Here is a 25,710-nt window from a genome sequence, read left to right as displayed (position 1 = left end):
CTTTTTACAATTTACTACTCATTTGTTAAACGTTAGTTAGTGCCCTTTGACTTGGCATTTCTGTGGGGAACAAAATAAAAAATACAAGAACGAGCGCTTCGTTTTATTTATGAAGACCATCAGAACTCGTACGAAACACTCTTGCAGATTTCAAACCTTCCATCACTAAAAACTATTAGAATGCGCCAAATTGTCTTGGAGACCTTTAGAATAATTAATAAAAATGTCCTTTATTTATTCAGGATCTAGTTGTTATAAAAAAACAATTTATATAATTTCAGGTATGTGAACATGCACTACTGGGGTACCTAGATCAAGAACCTCAAGTTATGGTAAAAGATCTTTTAGATTTTAGGCAGCACAATTATGGAATTCCCTTACCAATGAGGCTAGAACTATGACTTCTTTTAACCAATTTAGGAATTATATAAATTCCTGGTGTGGGGGTCAAAAATGCAACTGCAGTTCGAGCCGTTTCCATCCAGTGCTGCCTCATAGCTGATTTTTTTCTTTTTTCTTTTCTAGCCTTTTGCTCTGCTTTTTTAGGCATTATTATTATATATAGCTGCTATTAAATGCCAGTGCTTAATTTATTTATTTATTTATGCTTTTTAGTTTGTTAGTATTTTATTATATTTCAGTGATTGCTGGTTCCCCCATTCAATGCACATAAAGGTGTTTGCCGCATGCATGAGCATTGACCCTGGAGGTTCAGAAATCAAAATTAATTTGCTTTCATTATATTTGCATGCTTTTTTATTTATTACTTTTTGCAAGAAGCTGCATGATTATTATATCACAGTCGGTTAAAGAGCTCATCAGAGCTCATGTTTTATCTGTTACTATGTATATACATGCCGACTTTAAATAAAATTTACATACTTACTTACTAACTTAACTATCGAAAATTTTCGAGAGGTTCCGAGAATCTTGTTTCCGAAGACACCTGAATGGCCCCTAGAAGTTATCAAGACTCGCCAATTATAAGGCGTGAACCCAGAGGGGTTCACGCAAAAACATGACAGTTGCTTTAAAATGATTTGTATACGTATATTGTAAAGAACTGAAACCGATATCTATACGTACCATATCGGGAAAGACGGAACATGTTTGATATAAGATAGCATCGAAAACTTTAAATAATGATAATAATGATAATAATAATTATAATTCAATTATTGTTTAAAATAAATTCATGATGACGAAAATGTTAAATTGAATTTAAGTCCTGATTAAAAATTGTTGATTTTTTTAAACTTTGTCCGGATAGTTTAAATGTATACATGAAGTAAAACACATTTTGTCTGACTAGAAATTTGCTAATGAATTATAAAGAGCTTATTTGCAGTACACATATATATAATGACAAAAGCCACAGTGTGAATTTGAAAAGTTGCTCTTTGTATTAATTCAAAATGCAGAACATATGTTTATTGCTATTAAAGATTTGTAGAGTTCTGGAAAAATAATATTTAAGTGTTTTTCTTTCTCTTAAACACTTATTATGTATTAAACAAGGAACTTCTCATATAACCTCCATGGTATTAAACATATTTTATTTATTTGAATGAATGTACAAGTATCGGTTATAGTGTTCTTATCTTAACCATATAAAGGTGTGAATTTAAACAACGAAAGATGTAGACCGACATTCATGCTGATTCTGAATATCATTTTACAATATTAAAAATTTTATGTACAATTAACAGGGATATAACTCCGTCAACTTCTGTACTCTGGGGTGTTTATACATGTACATATATAGCCTCGTCTAGAGTGCATGAGAGATAACAAAAATGTTGAATGTAGAAATCTTAGATGACAATATGCCAATTGTGAATCTAGAACATTCAAATGTCCAATGATATAAAAAAAAAAACACACTGCTTATTTTAACAATAATCTCCGGTTGTCAGTTAAATTATAATAATAAATTCACAAACAGTTGGACACACTGTTTGACATATTATTTGATATGTGCAACAAGTTTTCTGATATTTTGAAAATAATATTACTTTGCCTTTCAACATCATTGTAATCATTTCTATCACACCATACTTTTTATGAATAAAGGTAGATGTAGGGTATAAGTAAATGAGATAGCAACCCAACAACAAAAATAACCTAGACATCTAGAGAGCAAAATATAGTCTTCTCCAAAAGACAGGCTCTAACAGGGCAACTTAAATATTCAACAATAGAAATGCTTTATAAAATGTCAAGACCTAAATCGCCCAGAGTCTATACGTTCAATGTGAATTTAAAAAAAATGAATGTGGTGTTTGCTTACATCCTCGTTCTTTAGTCTCTGGTGGATTGTTTTCTCATTGTCTATCACACCACATCTTCTTATTTTTCTTAAGGTCTGACTGTCATGAACACAAACATTCTCTAAATAACGAAAACAAATAAGATATGACATACAACAACTACTTACGAGGTTCCCAAATATATATATGGAAATGCGGTCGGGTTAAACTAGCTAGCTTTTGTAGATATCAACACTCCCCCTTTTGAATCTCAGTATAGATTAACACAATATGCATAAAATAAAATACAATAGAGACAAGTACTAGAAAAGCACTATACTCTTGTTTATTTAAGGTTATATGCTACACATCCTATTTTTGGTACCGAAAATATGCCACCTATGCCATTTTTTCGCAGTTAACCGTCTCAGTAGTAAGTCCCAATTGGCCTCCTATTGGTGTCTGTATAAAAAATCCCGTCCCACACGAGTATATATTAAATAGTTTTGAAAATCTAGTTTGCCTTTCTACCTGACGGCTATGTCATTACAAAATAACATTTAATAGACATGTTTTGTTTATGCCTAAAATTAAATGAAAAGTTCCCTCATACAATGGCTGTATAAAAAGTAAAAAGCTATATATAGCAAACCTTTGATGCTTTTTTCAGGAACTTATTTATGCAGGTTAATCTATACGAAAACATGTGTTCTCTTCGTCAATATGAATTGGTTTTAAAACTTGCTTGAGAAAGGCAGAAAACGATCCCGGATACACAGGTGAAGATGAAGCTCTATAGTTTATTGAAAAATAAGCTTCACACGTAATTTGGCCAATATATTTTCGATATTTATGAGTTTCATATGAAATTGTATTGTGTTTTTTTTTTTTTTGCTTTTTTTTGGCATATTACTCCCATCCTCTCTTTTTGATATAGGTTTATGTTAAGAATAAACATCATTATCTAAAGGTAATACAGATACAGCAAAAATTGACACGAAGTAGGCAAATATTTCAAAAAAATAGGAATTATAGACAGGTTTTTCCAATTATCTGCCTTAGTTTGTGACGCGACTCCTAGACGTCGTTGTAGTACGATCGCCATTACAACCGTGAAAAAAATGTAAACAAGATATACATCTATTTCCCAGACCACGTGAACGTAAACACAAGAATGTGAAGCGTACTTGACCTCGGCAAAATTTCAAAGTAAATGATAAAGTAATTAGATAAGGAATGGACATTAAAATTATAAGTGTATTGCAGGCCAGGTGTCGTGTCCTTAAAATATAACTAATTTTATTTGATACGTTAGAACCGGGACATAATATTTGCGAATACGAATCCCAGGTTACATATCGATTATAATCATTTGGCAATCATAATATTGATTATTATAGCCCGTACATAAATAAAAATAAATTGTCTTGCGGGTCGAATGTGATATATCAGAAAAACCAGGTGCAATTTTATCAAACTCATAGAAATTTCTGTAGTCATGCAAACCTATAATGAGGCAGTCCTAAAATTCAACAATCTTCTAACCCGACGGTCCTTTATTCGACAGCCCGTTTTCTCCGGCGCGCGGTTACTTACATCTTCTGAAAAAATTATACCTATAGACATGTACCGTTTGATGATAAACTTTTTTCACAGAAACGATATTTTTGCTTTTGGTTCAACTCACGTATATATACTGCTCAAAATTTAGTGACGTTTTCGTATCATTTTTGTCTCCGCGTGAATTGCGCTATAAGCTATCAGTGCGTCGGGCCATATGTAGACTTAACTTTGCGATTTAATTGGGCCGAAGAAGTTTTGAACTTTCACGGCCCATGTTATCATATAGTCAGTAGGTGTTCGATTCCTATTTCTTTTGTAGAAAAATTGCTTGACATGAAACTACTAGTATGCATAGCCTATAACATCATGCTCCGGCCCGTGCTGAAAATAAATGAATGTCATTAAACCACAAAAGACGCAAACGTGTAAATTAAAAGCAATGCTTAGAATTATGTTTTAAAAGCGTCATTTAGTGTTTTGCCAATTTCCCCCTCCCCACCACCCCAAAACAGAGGTCTCGTATATTTTCATCCTGAATCTGTATTAGACTCCTTTATGAGTCCCCGATATATATAATACAGTGAAAAACAGAATTACAGTATTACACTAGGGATGTATATTGGACCATCCGACTAAAGTGAATATATACTTTTTATATAGATTAGACCGTTGGTTTTCCCGTTTGAATGGTCTTAAGTAATTTTTGGGGCCCTTTATAGTTTGCTGTTCGGTGTGAGCCAAGGCTCCGTGTTGAAGACCGTACTTTGACCTATAATGGTTTACTTTTATAAATTTTGACTTGGATGGAGAGTTGTCTCATTGGCACTCATACCACATCTTCTTATATCTATTTAAGCACACATTCCTTCATATATATGGACCATTAAGACGAGGTTTATAAAGAAGTGCCCTTAATAGTAAGTTTTGCTGTGATTTGTCTATGGATGCAGCTGTTTGTAAAACCTTTAAGCTTTTCAGCAAGAACTGGCACCCAGGAATAAAATAGTTTACTAGCCTTACTTTTCGAAATATGAAAGCGCCGTCCCAAATAACCAAACATCAAACTAAGTGTTAACCTTTAAATCAGTACGATCAAGCAACAGCTGATCTGCAATATCGTAGTTGAAAAGTAAATTGTGTATTTATTCCACTAAAGTATAGAAAACTTAGTTACATAAGACAAGTATACAATAAGGCGTAACTGTCATTCATAATATGTATATTTATACGCTGATCGACGTGGTTTCCTGATTTTATTCAATTTTGAACTCCTTACTCCTCTGTTAACAATATGTTTGTCTGAGTTAATGTTGTCGGAACAGCCTAAAGATAGTCGTCATGTATAAAAAAAAATCGTCTCTTCATACTTGTTTGATTTGCATCCAATGCATGCATTTAGTCTCGGGGTAGGTTTCATTATTATTATCTAAAGAAATGTGCAGGAACGGATTTAGGGGGTGCCCAGGCCCCCTTATGAAGTTTCATTCATGGTTAATTCAGACTTTTTACCGCTTCCACTACAAATTGTGTCTTGTTTGGGGACCCGCGGCCCCCTTTCAAAATCCTGGATCCATCTAATGTGTAGATCTTCTATACAAACAGAGACAGATGCACTGTAGTCATCGGATTAATTTTCATAGATAATTTCGTTTGACAACGTGTCAACATTCGTCTGCCAGTGTAATTTTACTTTCATAAAGAGTTTTATTAAAAAAAAAAGGATTGTGTGCAGTCGGCACAACTTGTATAATTCACATATTTTATTTATTGATTTTTTTTTGCACATCTGAAATTTTCTACAATTATTTGGACAAATATTAACTGCACAAGAAATGCCTCCACCTTTTTTTATAACTTTCGGCAGTATCCATAGTGAAATAAATAAGAAAATGAAGGAAATACAAATGTAAACAGAAAATCGATAATGTTTTGATCAATACACGTGCGTTATTTTTCACGGTTGTAATGGCGGATCGGTCACGTGAGAGGTTAATGGATGCGCCCATGTTTTCCAGGTCAATTATAGATAAACCCGTCTATACCAACCTGTATTTCACACTAGTAAAAAAGAAGACAAAATGTGAGACTGCCTTTTTAATGTACCTCTATATTTCTAGGTATTGTAGCCTTAAATCGACTTTCTAAAATTCACAGGTGTAGTTTTTTCACCCAAATCTTCTTTAAACGGTGTCTCAAAATCGAAAAATGCATTTTTTAAGATTTGAAAAAAACATCCGCGATTTTAACTAGTTGCGATTTAAATCTTTTTGAACTATATTAGAACACAAATCAGGCCATTGGTCTTCACTTTTGAAGTAATTTTCTTTTTGTCATGCCGGGGCATTTTATAACAAAACTTTTTATAACATGTATAACTTGGTTTTACTCATTGTTGAATGACGTACAGTGCCCTATATCGTTGTTAACATCCTCGTCTTTTGTTCTTTCAGTTGATGGAAAAGTTTTCATCATACCACATCTTCTTATTTATAAGCCAATATATCCATTTTTTGTTAGAATTAAGAGGACGCATTTCAAATGTAGGACAGAAAGCCCCGGACACGAAGAAGGTATCAGAAAAAAGTCAGGTTTGAGATAGTTTTGTCTCGGATTTACAATGTGAAAAACTTATTTTAAACTTATATTTTGTATTTTCTAGAACATAATATTAAAAAACAAAATTTATTGTAAAAGAATACATAATGATCTAATGATTATTTAGAAAATATCCTGCGAAAATTGGTTGTAACTTGACTGTCTTTATGAAACCAAGAGACATGTATATCCTGTGCATGAATAAAATTTGGTAAGTCTTCATTTATCAATTCTGACAATATTCCAAGCTGTAAAATGAATTTATGTGATAAAAAGAAAGTACTTCAATAATTTCAAGTTCTCTTATATATTCTAACGGAAACCCCCCTTCTTATGAAGATCAATGCTTTTGAATGGGGACATGTGGTTGAAACCCCCTTTTAAAAATGGCTGGATCCGCCCCTGGGACTAATGACGGTTTCAGAGGCTTATAAGTCAGATAGTAAATACTTTTTTTTTTACAGAAAAAAGTTTTATTATAATCAAGAAGGACAAAGAAAATTCTCTTGAAAGAAAGATTTGAAATAATGAATAATGAAAATTTAAGACTTAACTATGAACTTTTTTTTGACATTGTTAGTCGTGAATTCTTTCTACTACTGCCCTATCAATTTTTCTTTCCTTTTAAAACCCAGTGTCTTGCTGAAAGCAAGGATCATAGGCAGATCCAGGGGGGGGGGGGGCGCCTTTTGTGGGAAAAATTTGGTTGATTATATAGGGAATCACTAAACCATGGACGTATTATATTGTCAATATGATACTTCCATGCTTAAACATAGTTGTCGTCAGTGGTATTATCCAAGATGACATGAGAATAGCTAGAGTCTTTCCTATCTATAAAAAGAACAGCAGACTAAATGTTAGAAATTATAGGCCTATTTTTAGCATTTTGGGTTATTGTATCTAAAATTCTCGAGAAATCGGTTTATTCTCAGTTTGAAAATTATTTAGTTAAAAAAGATTTGTTATATAGCTTTCAGTGTCTACGGAGACATGTTTAATACATTTACTTGATCATGATAAAACAAATTAAGTTATCTATGAGGCTCTACACTGAATGGTAATGATAGATATAAATGGTTTAAATCTTATTTGACAGAGAGATAGCAGAAAGTAAATGTAAATGGCTTTGAATCTAATTTTCAAACAGTTAGCTGTGGAGTACCTCCAGGTAGTATTTTGGGTCCACTTTTATTTTTGTATATGTAAATGATATGTCTATTAGTATAAGTTCCGATTGTAAATTATAATTATATGCTGATGATAGCACAAATTTATTTTCGTATAGGATCCCGGAGGTAATATCTGAAAAACTTGGAAAGGAACTCTAATCTTGCAGTCAATGGTTAATTGATAACAAATTATCCCTTCATTTGGGCAAAACTGAATGTATTTTGTCTAGTTCAAAACGCAAACTGCTGGCTTGCAAAGGTAGACAATTTTCAAGTCAGCTGCAATAACCATATTATTCCAACTCAAAATTGTGTAAAATGCTTGGGCCTAAACATAGACAGATATTTGTCTGGGGAAATTATTGTCAGTAATATTTTACAAAAAGTGAATGCAAGACTGAAGTTCCTTTATAGACATGGTAGATGTCTATCAGAAAACTCTAGAAAAACTGTATATACTTCTTTAGGTAATAAGTCTGCTAGATTTATTAAAGATATGCATGGGAATTAGAACTTCTGTTAATTTTAATGTACTAACTAGCATTGTTTTTTTTTAATGTAGAAAATAGAGTCAAACAACTAAAACTAAAAAATGTACATACAATATTTTATAACAAAAGCCCTTACTTCATGCAAGGCAATTTTACTAAGATCAAAGATTGTTATAATTATTCAACCAGATCTAGTGAATACATTTGTTTATACCACCTGTAAAAGGGCAATAGACTTTAACATTTTATCATAATGCTATAAAGGATTGGAACTTGTTGCCAAATGAAATTACAGAGCAACACAAATTTTGAATCTTATAAATCTGGTGTTAAGGATTTTCTGTCAAAATAGGAAAGCAACGATTATAATAGCAAATGTTTATTTTATTGGTTGGCTTAAATATTTTAGTCAATGTCATCGTAAATTTTAATTTTAATATAATTAGTATAAAGCCTGCCAAAGTCATGATTTCTTATTGTAAACCTTATTGTGGTTTATTCTGGCTATTCCTACATTTTGAATTTTATAGGTAAAATATTAAGAAATTCATGTTGGATTATTTTTTTTTTTTTAAGAATGTAACATAAAGGGACCCCATTACTGTAGAAATAAGCCGTATGTCTTTCATCATGGGCAATCCTGATTAGATAATTGGTTTGAGATTTAATTATTTTAGTATGTTTACATGTCTGCTATTGTTATATACTACATTTGTATTGTTTTATAATGATACTTGATCAAATAAATCTATCTTTCTATCTATTTATACCAAAAAAATAAAAAATAAAAATTGAAAAAATAGTACTTACAAATATAAAAAATTGAAAAATTAATATAAAATTAGAAAAATAAGTTTGTAATTATTAACTATACTGTTATACCAGGCATGCGCCAGAAAGTAATCATCGACCAGTTGATGTTTTTCTATATACATAAAGAAGAGAAGGTATAAAGAACCATACGTTTTAGATTGTGTATTAGGTCGTCTAATACATACCAGTCGACTGACACAATCATATTTCCCACACTGGGACTATTATACTGTAGTCATGTGGTTTTCCTAGGTTTTCAGAAACACAAATAACACATCTCAGGTTTAGGATTCGTTTTATTATGATACGAAAATATAGTTGGTAACAAAAGACCCTGTAACGAAATATAAAATTATTAACCGTTGACGGTTCAAGAATAATAGCATGAGTACAATATAAATTAGAACTCAATGAATTTCAAATTAAAATAAATTATACAAGTTCTGAACCTTTTCTCTATTTCATTAATCTAACAAAATATGTTACTGTAATCTAATATGAATTATATCGCTTACTGATTTTACAAACTATTCAAATCGGTAATAAATACTATGCATCATGTCCCAGTTCCCACCAAAACACATCAATGATACGAGCCCCTATGATGACATACGAGTCTTAATTGTAACATATTGCAGTGAGAATTTACGGAGAACCTGTTTAACAGTGTACATAACTGATAAGAAATCGTATTATAGTAATATCAGCCCTAACTAGTCATGTCGTATTCAGGACGCTCACTTCGATAAGTAATGAGTAATCGAACGAAGGCGAAGTGATTATTCGAGGTATCCTGCTGTCAGTTGATTGAAGAGCCGGTCAAAGAGCAAAAATTAAACTGAAGATGCAACATTTCTTCAACACAGTGAGAAAATCCCGCACCCGGATCAGCTGGCCCCTAAACAAAAATGTGTACTCCTATCCCGACGATGCGCCTGTCCCCAACTCAGGAGCCTGTAATTCAGTGGTTGTCGTTTGTTGCTGCAAATCATATTTGTATTTCATTCATTATTTTTTACATTAATCAAGCCGTTAGTTTTCTCGTTTGAATTGTTTTACATTGTCATTTTGTGGCCTTTTATAGCTGACTATGCGGTATGGGTTTTGCTCACTGTTGTATGCCGTACGATAACCTATAGTTGTTAACTTCTATGTCATTTGGTCTCTGTTGGAGAGTTGTCTCATAGGCAATTATACTACATTTTCTTATTTTCATATAATCTAATTTTGGATGTAACACGTCTTCTGATTGGCTGAAAGTTTTTTGTCTATCAACTCATAGACATAATTTTGTCATGTGACCTTGACGTCAACATAATTTTGTCATGTGACCTTGACGTCATTGATCAACGTTTTTTCGTGATTTACTCCTTAAAATGGAATTAAGAATTAAATTATAAGGAAAGACTGTAATATTTTTTCTGTCAATTCGAAATAACCTCAAAAATGTGGTGCAGGCTTTTAAATAACACGCTACGCGGGTTATTCAGTGTGCACCACATTTTTGATGTTATTTCTTCATAGACAGAAAAAATATTACAGTCATTCCTTAATAAACAGTAAAATAGAGGCGAAAGATACCAAAGGAACATTCAAACTCATGTCGAAAATAAAAGTCATGGCTAAAAAAAAGGAAAAAGACCAAAATACAGTCGTTGAAAATAATTTGCAATTTAAGATCCACAAAAATGCCAATATGACTAAAACCATATATTGGCTCCGTATAGCTGTATTGCCTTAAAATGTTGTTTTTTTTTTAATATTATTTAGCATGTTTGCTTATTTTCTTTATATCTGATTTAAATCCGATGTTTTGGTACGCTACAATCCCTCTAGGGTGGAGAGTATCGTAGCGAAAACTAACAGCTGATTTTAATGAGATTCATATTCTTTTTAAAGTTTCACAGATAGACAGAATCTGTTAGCAACAAAATTAAGAATTGTGGGCAATACAAGATCTGTAAAATTGTCCATATGACTGAAACAATAAGTTTACTCCACGTAGGTCAACATATTGTTTTACTTTTTTTTACGTTTTGCTTATCATCATGAAAAAAATAATGAATAGACAGAAACTGGAACCTGTGAAAAAGATTGAGAATAAAAGATTTACAAAACTATCAATTGATTGAAACCATCTATTACTTCCTTTTGGGAGTTATTTCCCTTTAATCACAATTGTTTACCAATTTTCGTATTTGCACATAAAATTGAAAGTTATTACAGATTAAAAGGAACTAGCCACTAAACGGTATATAAAATCATAAAAAGGTCAACAAAAATGTCAATATGACTGAACAATAATAGTAGAATGCGTATAGAACTTGTAGCACGTTCTAAAGGATTTTCTTCCATTTCCAGTTTAGCTTTCAACATTCTAGATCTCAAAATTTATAATTTTACTTCAAGGTTCAGTTGTATTAATTCATCTTCCGGAATCATCGATCCCACTCCTGTCACGTAAAACTTTTGTCACTGTGACTTTATGAAAATGAATATACTTGGTAAATAAATTAATTTATTACAAATACTGGTCTATTAAAGAGCATTAAAACATTTTGCAATTTATAAGATTATATATATATATATATATGTATTTGTATAATATGTTTGTGTTGTATTGTTTAATATATGTTATTATTAAACTGTAGTTGGCATTATAAATTATGAATTTATAAATGTACCGTGGGCTGGAGGCCTGTTTTTGTACAATAAACTTGATTTGATTTGATTTGATTTTGATTTGATTTGTAAAACTTTCGGGCAAACAGAATACGAACAAACACAAAAATAAGACAAATGCTCTAATTAAACAAAATTAAATGAGATAACAACAATTGAAAGCTGCTTCCCGGCTACCTCAATGAAACAATGCCCACAGTGCATTGTCAGTCAGAATCTAGTTACATCAAGGATTTGTATAGTAGATCTTACTATACAAATCACGGGCACTTGCAGCTATCCATGGGAAGATCCGCTATCAACGTATAGTAACGGATCTTCCCATGGATAAACAAGTGCCTGTGATACAAATCCTTGGTTACATATAAAATAGAAACATTTTATGCTTGTCTTGAACTAAGAATGTCATGCAGAAAATCGCCTACAGTTGTAGTTATAGAGTCAAATATCCTGAAAAGGGATTTCGATCATACCTTTAATCTAAATGGACGTGTTTCACGATATACATACGAGTCCAAGGTTTCAACTGTAATTATTTACCTTTGCAAAATAAAATCTGTCTTTTAATCATTCTTTTCACTGTTCCGGAAGTCATTATTGGACTTCCTTTTTAAATTTTATCTACACGTTTGGACATCATTGTTAGTAATTCGAAAATTTAATCTGTTGCCATCCTTTAAAGTTTATTGTCATATGTTTTCTCCTGTTGCATATCAATGTAATGTAATGTTTCTGTGTTCAAATGATACATATTTGGTTATAAAACTGGTGTATACTCGGCTACATCTACACCATTTACTCTTTTTTGGGTGCACTCGTAATGTAGTCTGAAAGCTGGACTTTATTTCATTGCAATTCATTATTAAAGTTGAGATATAATATGTCAATGTATAAGGTCGTATCAAATGTCTGTTCAGGTTCATTCTAAGTTAAAACTTTACGGTTTATGACCCCATCTTCCAAAATGCAAACAGACAATGTCCTAAAGTAAAAGATGACGAGGATAAGTACAGATTACTTGCCAGATATCAGATAGAAAAGAACACAAAAACCATCTGGAGCAGTTAATGAAGATGTATTTTAGCAATAGTGTGTTTTTTTTTTCACTTTATTTACCATTTTTTTGTTTTCTTCTGTAACCTTACTATCTGGCACTGCTATTAAACTAGTCCGAGATTACTCTGACGTCCAATGGCTGTTTTGCCAGACAAGCTGGGGCTGTGGGACGTCAGAGCTCGTCCCATATCAAAAAGTGGATATTTGCCCGTCCAAAATAGATGCGCTGCTTCGTCGCTTCTGGTGCCAACGAACGGCCTTGGAATTATATAAATCGGGTATCAATTTGTTCATTTTTCATTTATCTCTTCGTTTATGTAAGTTTCACCTACCTGCCACCCTTTATTTTCTCATATTTAGACAGATTTCACAGTGACCCATCGATTCAGACATTTTTACTTTTATTTTCAAATGGACGTCAAGTTACAAGAGATTTTGCGACCTCGAGACTCAAATATGCAAATATTTATACTTTTTTCACCTCCTTTATAGGAGATCGACATTTAACATTTAGTAGCCAACCACGATTTTTTCACCTCCTTAAAAGGAGATCGTTAATTAAGCATTTAGTGCCAACCACGATAACATTCGGAAGCTCTCGGATATTTACATTGCTTGCATCGTAAATGAGCGAGATGTTAGATTATATATTCATATTGACCTAGGGTCATATGCATAACATCATTTCCCATAGTCCATTGTGCCTTACTTTTTTCTCGTGATCACATGACAATCTTTCAAAATGACAGTCAAAATGCCAGAATCGGTGGGTCACTGTGAAAACTGTCTAAATATGAGAAAATAAAGGGTGGCAGGAAGTTGAAACTTACATAAATGAAGAGATAAATGAAAAATGAACAAATTGATACCCGATTTATATAATTCCAAGGCCGTCCGTTGGCACCAGAAGCGACGAAGCAGAGCATCTATTTTGGACGGGCAAATATCCACTTTTTGATATGGGACGAGCTCTGACGTCCCACGGCCCCAGCTTGTCTGGTAAAACAGCCGTTGGACGTCAGAGTAATTTCGGACTACTATTAAACAAACATAATACATTTAATGAGAATAAGTAACTTCCAATAACATATACTTTGTTTGAACAAGTAAGTTAAATGTAGATAATTTTATCAGGAACATAAAAGGGCCATGTGAGCTTTTCTCATCACTTGGCGTCTGTTAACTTTTACAAAAATCTTCTCCTCTGAAACTACTGGACCAAATTTAAGCAAACTTGGCCACAATCATCACTAGTGTATCTAGTTTAAAAAATGTCTGATGACCCCGCCTGCCAACCAAGATGGTCGACATGGCTAAAAATAGAACACGGGGTTACATGCAGTTTTTATACGAACGCAAAAATTATTAATTTTTTGCTCGTATATTGGTATCACATCGTCGTCCAAAGACAGATGGTTTCTGGATAATAACTTAAGTATAAGTAAATAGAAATCAATAAAATTTTAACACAAGGTTTATAACCACTATAAGAAAGTTGGGATTGATTTTGGGGGTTATGGTCCCAACTGCTTAGGAATTAGGGGACAAAAAAGGGGCCCAAATAAGCATTTTTGTAGTTTCCAGACAATAACTTGTGTTAAAAGTGTATGAATCTCTCTGAAATTATACCACAAGTTTCCATACTACAAAGGGATGGTTAGGATTGACTTTGGGGGGTTATGGCTCAAACCATTTAGGAATTAGGGGCACAAAAAGGGGGAAAACAAGGGTTTTTCTGGTTAAATGACAATTGAGACAATTTAAAAGCAATGTAAGGGAGGTAATCCAAATCGAAATCCAAATCAATTTAAATAACAGTGTTTGATTACCTCCCTTACATTGCTTGTAAATTATGTATTAAGAAATGATGATTGTCTGAGATACTGACCATAACTTGAGGGAAAGAATTATTTTTTGGAATAAGAGAAACGGGGGAGGTGAAAAAAATTGGAGGGGGACAATTTTTCTCGATTTCAGATTTCAGAAATAAAAAAAAATTTCTTCAAATATTTTTTTTGGGGGTTAATATTCAACAGCATAGTGTATTGCACAAACGCCAAAAAACGGGGTAAAATTTTTTTTTGGGGGGGGGGGGGGGGGTCAATTCCCATAGTGTATTGCACAAAAGCAAAAAATTGAATATAAATTAAAATCATATAACCAATTTGAAGTTCTTAGACTACAGTTATTCTGTGTCAGAAACCTATTATGTGTCAAAAATTTAATTACAATCCAAATTCAGACCTGTATCAAGCGTGAATATGGTGTCCATTTTGGCCCCAACTTTTCAGGGTTGGACATCTGAGGTCGTATCCAGCTGCGCTCAGTGTAGCAATTTATTGGCTTATATCTCTGAAACTAAAGCATTTAAACCAAATCTGACATGGGGTAAAACTGTTCATCAGGTTAAGATCTATCTGCCCTGAAATTTTCAGATGAATCAGACAACCCGTTGTTGGGTTGCTGCCCCTGAATTAGTCATTTTAAGGAAATTTTGCAGTTTTTGGTTATCTTGAATATTATTTTAGATAGAGATAAACTGTAAACAGCAATAATGTTCAGCAAAGTAAGATCTACAAATAAGTATCCATGACCAAAATGGTTAATTGACCCCTTAAGGAGTTATTGCCCTGTATAGTCCATTTTTAACAATTTTTCTTAAATTTTTGTTATCTTTTACAAAAATCTTCTCTTCTGAAACTACTTGGCCACAATCATCACTAGGGTATTTAGTTTAGAAAATGTGTCCGAAAACCCTGCCCACCAATCAAGATGGCCGACATGGCTAAAATAGTACATAGGGGTAAGATGCAGTTTTTGGCTTATATCTCTGAAACTAAAGCATTAAGAGCAAATTTGACAATGGGTAAAAAGTTCTTCAAGTTAAGATCTATCGGTCCTGAAATTTTCAGACGAATCAGACCAGCCGTTGTTGGGTTGCTGCCCCTGAATTAGTAATTTTAAGGAAATTTTGCTGTTTTTTGTTATCTTGAATATTATTATAGATAAAGATAAACTGTAAACAGCAATAATGTTCAGCAAAGTAAGATCTACAAATAAGTCAACATGACCAATATGGTCAATTGACCCCATAAGGAGTTATTGCCCTTTAAAGTCAAATTTAACAATTATTCGAAATTTTTTGTAATCTTTTACAAAAATCTTCTCTCCTGAAACAACTGAGACAAATTTAACCAAACTTGGCTACAATCATCACTTGGGTATCTAGTTTAAAAAATGTGTCCAATGACACTGCCTGCCAACCAACATGTCAGACATGGCTAAAAATAGAACTTGGGAGGGGGGGGAATGCAGTTTTTGACTTATAACTTACACACTAAAGCAAATGTATAAGGGTTGCATTATTTCATGCATCAACTGTAAATAAAAATATCAGGTGAGCGACACAAGCTCCTTGGAGCCTCTAGTTTGTTAAGTTTGGACATATCTGTTTCGACAATGACATAAGTTGTAAGAAATGGATACGTTTCGTCTGAAAAATGGGGAGGGGGGGGGGGGGGGGGGGGCAGAGTGCCATCATTTTACGGAGCTACATTAATGGTCAATACATAGAATCTTCACATATAACTTTCCAAATGTTGCCTATTTTGGGGCCCAGTCCCCCCCTCCTTTTTCAAAATTCTGTATCAGCAGTTATCATGATTTAAAGGTAAATGATACAATGCAGATTTCTTGTTTTATTTCTTTGACAATTTATATGACAGGCACTCAGACACTGAATAAAAGGCAAGAAAGTACAATTTTATTCCTTAAACAAATTGAGAAAAGCCTTGGTATATATTTGTAAAATTACTTCAGGTGATTGCTGGCATTTTGTGTAAAGATTTGTAAGTTATGATGTGTTTGTTTTAATGTAATTTCAGAAGGACGTCCGTCTCCAAACCAAACATGGCATCGGATACGGAAGGGTATGTAATACTTTGTATACAAAATAGAAAATGTTTTTTGTAATCCCCATGTGACGTATTGCCCTCACTTATCATCTTTCTATTAACAAATAACATTATTGTTTTTTGGTGCCTGGTCTTATTTTAGTTTCTTGCTTTTTATACGACCACAAAAAAATTTTTGTGGTCGTATATTGGTATGACGGCGTCGTCGTCCGAAGACACATTAGTTTTCGCACTCTAACTTTAGTTTAAGTGAATGGATCTCAATGAAATTTTACCATAAGGTTCAATACCACAAAAGGAAGGTGGGGATTGATTTTGGGGGTTATGGTACCAACAGTTAAGGAATTATGGGCCAAAAATAAGCATTTTTGTAACTTCCAGACATAACTTGTGTGTAAGTGTATGGATCTCTCTGACATTGTACCACAAGGTTCCATATCACAAAGGGAATGCTGGGATTGATTTTGGAGGCAATTGTATAGATCTCTCTGACATTGTATTACAAGGTTCCATATCACAAAGGGAATGCTGGGATTGATTTTGGGGGTAATTGCTTCCAAATTTTAGGAATTAGGGGCCAAAAAGGGGCAAAAAACAAGCATTTTTCTAGTTTCATGACAATAACTTGTGTGTAAGAGTATTGATCTTTCTGAAATTGTACAACAAGGTTCCATATCACAAAGGGAAAGCTGAGTTTGAGTTTGGGGGTAATTGCCCTAAACGTTTAGGAATTTGGGGCCAAAAAGGGGCAAAAAAACAAGCATTTTTCAAGTTTCCAGACAATATTTTACTTGTGTTCAAGTGTACGGATCTCTCTGAAATTGTACTGCAAGGTTCCATATCACAAAGGGAATGCTTGGATTGATTTTGGGGGTAATTTCCTCAAAGTTTTAGGAATTAGGGGCCATAAAAGGGCAAAAAAACAAGAATTTTTCTAGTTTCAGGATAATAACTTGTGTGTAAGTGTATGGATCTTTATGAAATTGAACTGCAAGGTTCCATATCACCAAGGGAAAGCTGGGTTTGAGTTATGGGGTAATTGCCTAAACGTTGAGGAATTTGGGGCCAAAAAACAAGCATTTTTCTAGTTTCCAGACAATAACTTGTGTGCAAGTGTATGGATCTCTCTGAAATTGTACTGCAAGGTACCATACTACAAAGGGAAGGCTGGGATTGAGTTTGGGGGTGATGAATCATAAGGGGGTTCAAAAAATTTGGGGGGTGGGGGGGGGGGGGGGAGGTTCCTTTTTTTTCTTTAGAATTTTCCATTTTAAATTGGTTATTTCTGATTTATATAAAAAAGCAAATAATAATGATATGGTTTGAATGGGTAAATTAAAAAGTTTTAAGTTCTTAGACCACTTACATTCTGTGTCAGAAACCTATGCTGTGTCAAATATTTAATTACAATCCAAATTCAGTGCTGTATCAAGCTTGAATGTTGTGTCCATACTTGCTCCAACTGTTCAGGGTTCTACCTCTGCGGTCGTATCAAGCTGCGCCCCCAGCGGAGCATTTTATTAGAATTTAAAAACCTATTTGATACTATTGAATCAGGTAAACCTAACTTGATAAATAAGTTCCTTCGAAGGTCTATAACAATTGTTGAGACAGTGGAAGTAGATTTCAGGTACAATGTTCTGTTTAATAAAAAAAACATTAAAATCTAAGGCTATTACCTAGTGCTGATTGAAAATTTAATACAGCTCCCATTAGAGATCAATTGTTATTGAAAATGTTATTTTTATGCCCTAACTTGTCCAACAGGATCTATATCCACTGGCATGTTGCTGTTTTTCAATCTCTTCTCTATATGTGTTTTGTGAGTTCACAAAATGAGGTGTACATTCTTGAGATTCTATCCATGACTATACATTGTATCTATCAATTTATTGATAATGTATGCTCAGATTTTCAATTATTTACAAAAGAACCTGTTTATATCCACAATTTTTAAAGAAAGTATCATATGATTTATCAAACTAACTAGTCTACCAATTTTATGACAAAGAAATAAATTCACAACATTTCCAAAATATCTGTATGTTATACGATAAAATGCTAGATTTTACTTTCACAATGCAAATTGAAAGCAATCTTCACCCCTCCTTGCTCTCAAAGCATGATGGAACTATTTGTGAAAATTTAAAATGTTAGATTGCTTTCTCATTAAAATTCTGATTACATCTTATTTCATATTAAAAGTAACTTTATGAAAACTTTAGGTAGCATGGAGTTAAAATTCTGCTTTCAGAGATGATGTTCCCATGGCAGCAGGAGGAAGTATGGATATATATACAGCCCTACAGGAAGTTCTCAAAACATCTTTAATCCACGATGGCTTAGCAAGAGGCCTTCATGAGTGTGCCAAGGCACTTGACAAGTAAGTTTTAGATATATATAATTATACAGCTTTATTCATTATTCTTGAGGCATCACTGATTCACAATGTCTCCGACAGCAAGAGGCTGTTATCAGTGTTTAAAGACTGTAAAAGTAAGCAAAAAGCTGTTTAAAATTTATTATTAGCAAGTCTCAATATTTTATGGCGGCAAATGAAAGTGACATATTACTTCAGAGTAGAAAAAGGATTATGGGAAGATTAAATCTGGCATTAGACTCCCTAAATAAAAGCAATACAAAAGAATATAAGTTTTCCCTTTAAATAAAAGAGATTGTAATTAGAATACATATTGTGACATTTAACACTATATACAGAGGAATGCATTAGACCGTTCTCTTAATTTTATCAACTGTATTTCTTTAAACAAATCCTGAACATCATTTGATGCTAATCTACAGAATCAAAATGCTATTCATCTTTCAGACGTCAAGCTCATCTTTGCATCTTGGCCAACAACTGTGATGAACCAGCATATGTGAAGTTAGTTGAGGCACTCTGTACAGAACATGGCATTAATCTATTGAAGGTATACACTAAGTTCAATTATTTATATAAATAGACTAACAATGGATATATATTGATTGATTGATAGTTGTTTGCCTTATGTCCAGTGGCAAATATTTCATGCACCTTTAGGACATGAACAAATTAACATTTAATACAAAAGGTAGATCCTGCAAGGTAGGTTTGTTGTGACGGAGGGCTGGACATCTTAATTCCCACTAAAAATGAGGGTACTAGTTGGATACAATTAAAAGTTTTGCCCAATTTGCTTGAAATACAGATCCTGTGTCCTAGCTTGGCTTGTAAGGATCTGATCTCTTAGTTCTACTTTCTATTATAGAGTTTTATCCAGATTCTCAGATTTTGTCAAATTGACACACACACCTTAAAAAATTTGAAGGCTGCAATTTCATTGGCTGATATAATGATTACAAGAACAGAAAGTAAAATGAAGTATTGTCAGATCCTTGGAAGCAAAGCATAGACACAGGATCTTTAGATTAATCAAGACCTCAAAGAATAGTTCCTCAAAGTGCACCCTAGTGCACGAGTTTTTATGCCCCTATTTCAACCTGATGTGACATTATTGTACATGTTTCACAACCAAACAGATGCCCATATTAAGCATCGTTTTTACTTCAGAGGTTAACACATTCCTATACCCCAGTCAATATATCTTGTAAATAAAATTAACTTTAATGGTGCCAGTGGAGAAGATCTTTAAAGAATAATTAACCAGAACAGTCACTAAAACCTATGATGAAGAATTCCATGCTCCCTCTTCTGAAGTTTGATGTGGATAAAATGGAAATATTTTCTACTCTGAGGTTTTATAAATAATATACACAATGTTTGGTTGATTGCTTGATGCTTGCTTAATGTCCAGTGGCATATATTTCATGCATATTCATAATGAGAACAAATAGTCTGATGGGTAGGTTGGCCATGAAGGTGAAAATTTGGAATGCCTCAGGAAAATGAGGGCATGTTGGGATAGGGGCAGACATTTTTTCTTGCAAAACACCATCAGGAACCCCTCAATTATTGCAAGAGTTCTTAGATGTAGCATAATTAACATCCCCATTCCAACCAGCTGTGACTGAAATATACATCCTTCACAGATAAACAAATGCCCATATGTTGCAAGGGTTTTTCTTAAAGATGGGAGAAGTGTCTCAATTTCCATATGTCTATACCCCAGTTAACCCCTTTTGGAGGGGGTGGGGACGGAAGAAGAAATATATCTTTTGAATTTAAATGTAAATGGGAAGTCATGACTTTATTGGTGCCAGTAGACAAGAGCTATGGATGGCAGTCAATTATATGCATTGTATCATATTCAAACCTTTTTTGATTTCCAATAGTGTTTAATCACATTCTTAATTTGAAGTAAATTACTGTTTCATTGAACCTCAACAATTGAAAGTTAACGGTCACTTAAACCTATGATGAAGAATTCCATGCTCCCTCTTCTGAAGTTTGATGTGGATAATATGGAAATTATTTCTACTCTGAGGTTTTATAAGTAATATTATAAATATACTGTGAATTATTGATTGATTGTTGCTTGATTAATGCCCAGTGGCAAATATTTCATGTATATTGTGGAAGAGAACAAATTAACAAATCTACATACTGAAGGTTCTGCGAGGTATGGTGACGGGCAGGAATTTTAACTGCCACTGGAAAACGAGGGCAAGTTAGAATGGGGCAGAAATTTTGTCATGCAGCAGGGACCTCTCAAAGAAGAGTTGTTGCAAGTATTCTGTAATTTGCAAGACAAGAAGCCTCAGATTAAACATCTAAATTCACACCCATCTGTGATTGTATTTTATATATGCTTCCCAACCAAGCATATGCCCATATTTAGCAAGGGTTTTACTGCAGGATGGCAAAAGTCTAGAGATGACCAGTAAATAACTTTCATTGAGCCTCAACAATTTACAAAAACAGTCACTAAAACCTATGATGAAGAATTCCATGCTCCCTCTTCTGAAGTTTGATGTGGATAAAATGGAAATATTTTCTACTCTGAGGTTTTATAAATAATATACATACAAATGTAGTGTATGATTGATAGATTGCTGAATGTCCAATTGAAATAATTCAGGCTTATTCACGATGGGAACAAATTAATTAATGCAATAGGAAGATTCTGAAAGTTGAGTTGGATGTAATGAAGAGATTTAAACTGCCTCTATAAAATTACAGCATGTTGGATAGGACAGAATCTTTGCTATGCAACAGGCTACCTTCAGAACCATCAGAGACGTATTGCAATTGTTCTTTGATGTGCAGCAAGTATGGGTCTCGTCCTACATGAGGCAAGAGATTAAATGTCCCCATTCAAATTGGACATGGCTGCATATTTATACAGCACAGCCAAACATGCACCCCTACCTTAGCAAGGGTTTTAATGCCAGACAGTAGAATTCCAGGGATTACTATATTTCTTTACCCAAGTCATGCATAGTGTATGAAATCTTCTGCAAGGAAATATTCTTACACAGGAGACACATCCTGAATTTTTTTAATGAACTTCTTAAAAATTAAGCATCCTGTTTCTCTCATTCCAGTGTATTTATGTGATGGGTATGGGAAATTTTCCTAATACTTTTCTGTTGTAAGGGATTAATCACGTTATATATACAGGAAAAACATGGGTTAGTCTGTTTAGGTGCCAGAAAGGTGGGAAAAGTGAACTTTCCAATTAAGAAATTTAAAACTTGAAACAAGTACTAATTGATTTTGTCTAGAGAATGGATAATTTAATTGGTTATAATTGAAAATGCATAGAATGACCGTCAGCCTGTTTATTGTTTGTATTGATTGAGTCTATGAAATAGTGAGTAAAGCTGTCTTTTATTTTGGGTAACTGATAATGAAATATTGGGAGACAGATTTTTGCTACATGCATTCCCTTGTTTGAAAGAACTTTCATGCTGTGAAGCATTTAATTTGTATTGTGAAAAGACATGCATTTCTTGAAAGTACAGTACTTATGAAATATGCTCTTTTGTTAATTTTACAGATAGATGACAGCAAGAAACTAGGAGAATGGGCTGGACTATGCAAAATTGATAGAGAAGGAAAGGCCAGGAAAGTTGTTGGCTGTAGCTGTGTAGTTGTTAAAGTAAGTTATCTCCCCTTAAAATCTTTGTGCAGTAAACATCTATACAAGAGTTTTACTGTATCTGAGACTGACATTGTTGATGGAGGATAAAACCTATTATAGATTTATATGTTATTTCCTATCAAATTTATGCAAAATTGTATCCCACCTTTTATGAAACTGAGCCTGAAAAAATAAAGCCTATGATGAAGAATCCCATGCTCCCTCTTCTGAAGTTTGATGTGGATGCAACGGAAATATTTTCTACTCTGAGGTTATAACCATAAAATGTATTGCAAAATAAATCAGCTCTGAAAATGCTTTAGCTTTCCAGTCACTTATGTGTTGCAGAAAATTGTAACTCTGCAGTTTTGTGCATTTTGCATGAATTCTCAAGATATCGATGTCATTGTTAGATTGGAGTTATCTTCCTTGGTCTGTAATTGGCCCAAGACCACAATTAATGATCCCGCTTTTCGTTGTCCACGAATATAGTTCCTTTTAATTAGAGTGTATTTTTTCTTAATTTTTTTTTCTTTCCCTTCCTCACTCATTTCTTAGTTTTTTTGGGGTGGAATTAAAAGAAGAGAGGTGAAATAAACTTTTGGATGTTGTATTTTAACTGATTTTGATATGGAAAGAGTGATTAGGCCAGGTGCAAAAAGGTGATATTAAAAGTTTTCGGAACATCTCTTGACTTGTCCATAGGGGTATGAATGTGTATTGGCTAAATTTGTAAGAGTGATTAGTTCAATCTTTCTGAATTTTGGATATATTTTTGGACTAGTACTATACATTACACACACGAAAGATTTGACAAAAATGCATGGTGCAATTTTTTTAATGAAACAAAACGTTATAAAGAACTTAATAGGGGAATTTAATTGTGGTCTGTGGTCAATTGTATTTGAAAATTTCATAGTATATCCAAGGCTTAATACAATGCAATATTGAATTTTTAGTTAACAATGCTAAATGAATGCAATCTTTACCCTTTAGTGCTCATATGCACTTTGAAAGTTCCCATTAGTAAAAAGAAGAAATAAATGCTTAAAGAATAATTTTAGTGATTGTCCTTAATTTACAACTTCTTTTGTGTTAAAAGGGAGAAAAAAAAAAAACCCAAAATTTTAGGCATTGTTTGATAAAAAAAAGATTGCTGTTAGCTCACCTTAGCTCAATTCTGTAAAAAAAATCTTGAGATCTAGCTAGTGAGTTGATTGGTGCTAACTGTGACTACGGGTAGAAGACTAGTCACAGGAGTGAGTTGATTGGTGCTAATTGTGACTTCGGGTAGAAGGCGAGTCACAGAAGTACTAGTAGTTTTTAAAGATTTGTTGCAATGGGATATAGGGCTGATTCTTGTCAAGTTTTTAAGCAACAACAATGTATCAAAAAATTCTCACATCTAAACTTCTCAACACATCTTCATTTGATTTACAATATATGGAACAATTCTACTTGCTTTATAGACGTGTTTAAAAAAGGACAATATAAGTCATTACTCTATTTGTCTTTATGACTGATTAAACCTGAGAATTGACTTAATTTGTATTATTTCTGTTTTCAGGATTATGGAAAAGAATCACAGGCTCTGGATGTTCTTCATGAATACTTCAGATCAAAGAAATAAACTTTCAAATAAAATGTGAAGTTTTGAGAGGAAGAAAGTTTTGTCTTCTATATGCATGAAACATTTGCTGATCAATGTTAAGCAATTAATCTTTCCAATAAGCAAACAGCATCAACATTGTTAATAGATTTAGCATATACCCTGTCACATTAAATCTTCATTTAAACCATACACGCATTTTCTTGCAATACAAAAGATCTATAAAGAACAGATGAAGTGGTTGCACTGCAGATGTAAAAATTGTTCACACACTACAATTTAACATTTATATCAAGCTGCAGACCACATATAAAATAATTCCCTTTCATAGAAATTTAGAAGATTTAAATGAAAGTTATCCTCCCAGAGTCTTTTGGACAGACTTTCCAAGTCGAGTTGTCACTAAATCGGTTTTTATACGACCGCAAAAAAAATTTTGTGGTTGTATACTGGTATGACGTTGGCGTCGTCGTCGTCCGAAGACACATAAGTTTTCGCACTCTAACTTTATTTTAAGTGAATGGATCTCAATGAAATTTTACCATAAGGTTCAATACCACAAAAGGAAGGTGGGGATTGATTTTGGGGGTTATGGTGCCAACAGTTAAGGAATTATGGGCCAAAAATAAGCATTTTTGTAACTTCCAGACATAACTTGTGTGTAATTGTATGGATCTCTCCGACATTGTACCACAAGGTTCCATATCACAAAGGGAATGCTGGGATTGATTTTGGGGGTAATTGCCTCCAAATTTTAGGAATTAGGGGCCAAAAAGGGGCAAAAAACAAGCATTTTTCTTGTTTCATGACAATAACTTGTGTGTAAGTGTATGGATCTCCCTGACATTGTATCACAAGGTTCCATAACACAAAGGGAAGGCTGGGATTGATTTTGGGGGTAATTGCCTCAAAATTTTAGGAAAAAGGGGCAAAAAAGCAAGCATTTTTCTAGTTTCATGACAATAACTTGTGTGTAAGTGTATGGATCTTTATGAAATTGTACAACAAGGTTCCATATCACAAAGGGAAAGCTGGAATTGTGTTTGGGGGTAATTGCCCAAAAAAGTTTAGGAATCGGGGGCCAAAAATAAGCATTTTTCTAGTTTCCAGACAATAACTTGTGTTCAAGTGTATGGATCTCTCTGAAATTGTACTGCAAGGTACCATACCACAAAGGGAAGGCTGGGATTGATTTTGTGGGGTAATTCCCTCAAAATTTTAGTAATTAGGGGCCATAAAAGGGCAAACAAACAAGCTTTTTTCTAGTTTCAGGACAATAACTTGTGTGTAAGTGTATGGATCTTTATGAAATTGTACTGCAAGGTACCATACCACAAAGGGAAGGCTGGGATTGAGTTTGGGGGTGATGAATCATGAGGGGGTTCAAAAAATTGGGGGGGGGGATTTTTTTTTCCTTTTTTTTCTTTAAAATTTTCCATTTTAAATTGGTTATTTCTGATTTATATATAAAAGCAAATAATAATGATATGGTTTGAATAGGTAAATTAAAAAGTTTTAAGTTCTTAGACCACTTTCATTCCGT

The 25,710-nt window shown here is 33.4% G+C and overlaps 2 protein-coding genes across 2 annotated transcripts in view; one reads left to right on the top strand and one right to left on the bottom strand.

The window, feature by feature from the left end:
- The window catches only part of LOC127735389 (transcription factor BTF3 homolog 4-like), a 198,597-nt gene that overhangs the window by 38,728 nt on the left and 134,159 nt on the right, over window positions 1-25,710 (bottom strand). The gene's annotated exons all lie outside the window — the stretch shown is intronic.
- Window positions 12,142-24,225, top strand: LOC127735409 (40S ribosomal protein S12-like). The gene is made up of 6 exons (XM_052245587.1): window positions 12,142-12,206; window positions 16,506-16,550; window positions 18,790-18,918; window positions 19,363-19,465; window positions 22,475-22,576; window positions 24,126-24,225. Exons 2-6 carry the CDS (start codon window positions 16,531-16,533, stop codon window positions 24,186-24,188), a joined length of 417 nt encoding a protein of 138 aa, XP_052101547.1. The 5' UTR covers window positions 12,142-12,206; window positions 16,506-16,530; the 3' UTR covers window positions 24,189-24,225.

The sequence above is a fragment of the Mytilus californianus genome, unplaced genomic scaffold, assembly GCF_021869535.1.
Source record: "Mytilus californianus isolate M0D057914Y unplaced genomic scaffold, xbMytCali1.0.p SCAF_1, whole genome shotgun sequence".
In the NCBI taxonomy this organism is placed as follows: domain Eukaryota; kingdom Metazoa; phylum Mollusca; class Bivalvia; order Mytilida; family Mytilidae; genus Mytilus; species Mytilus californianus.
The sequence above is the reverse complement of the archived record's forward strand: the minus strand, read 5'-3'. Positions and strand labels throughout refer to the sequence as shown.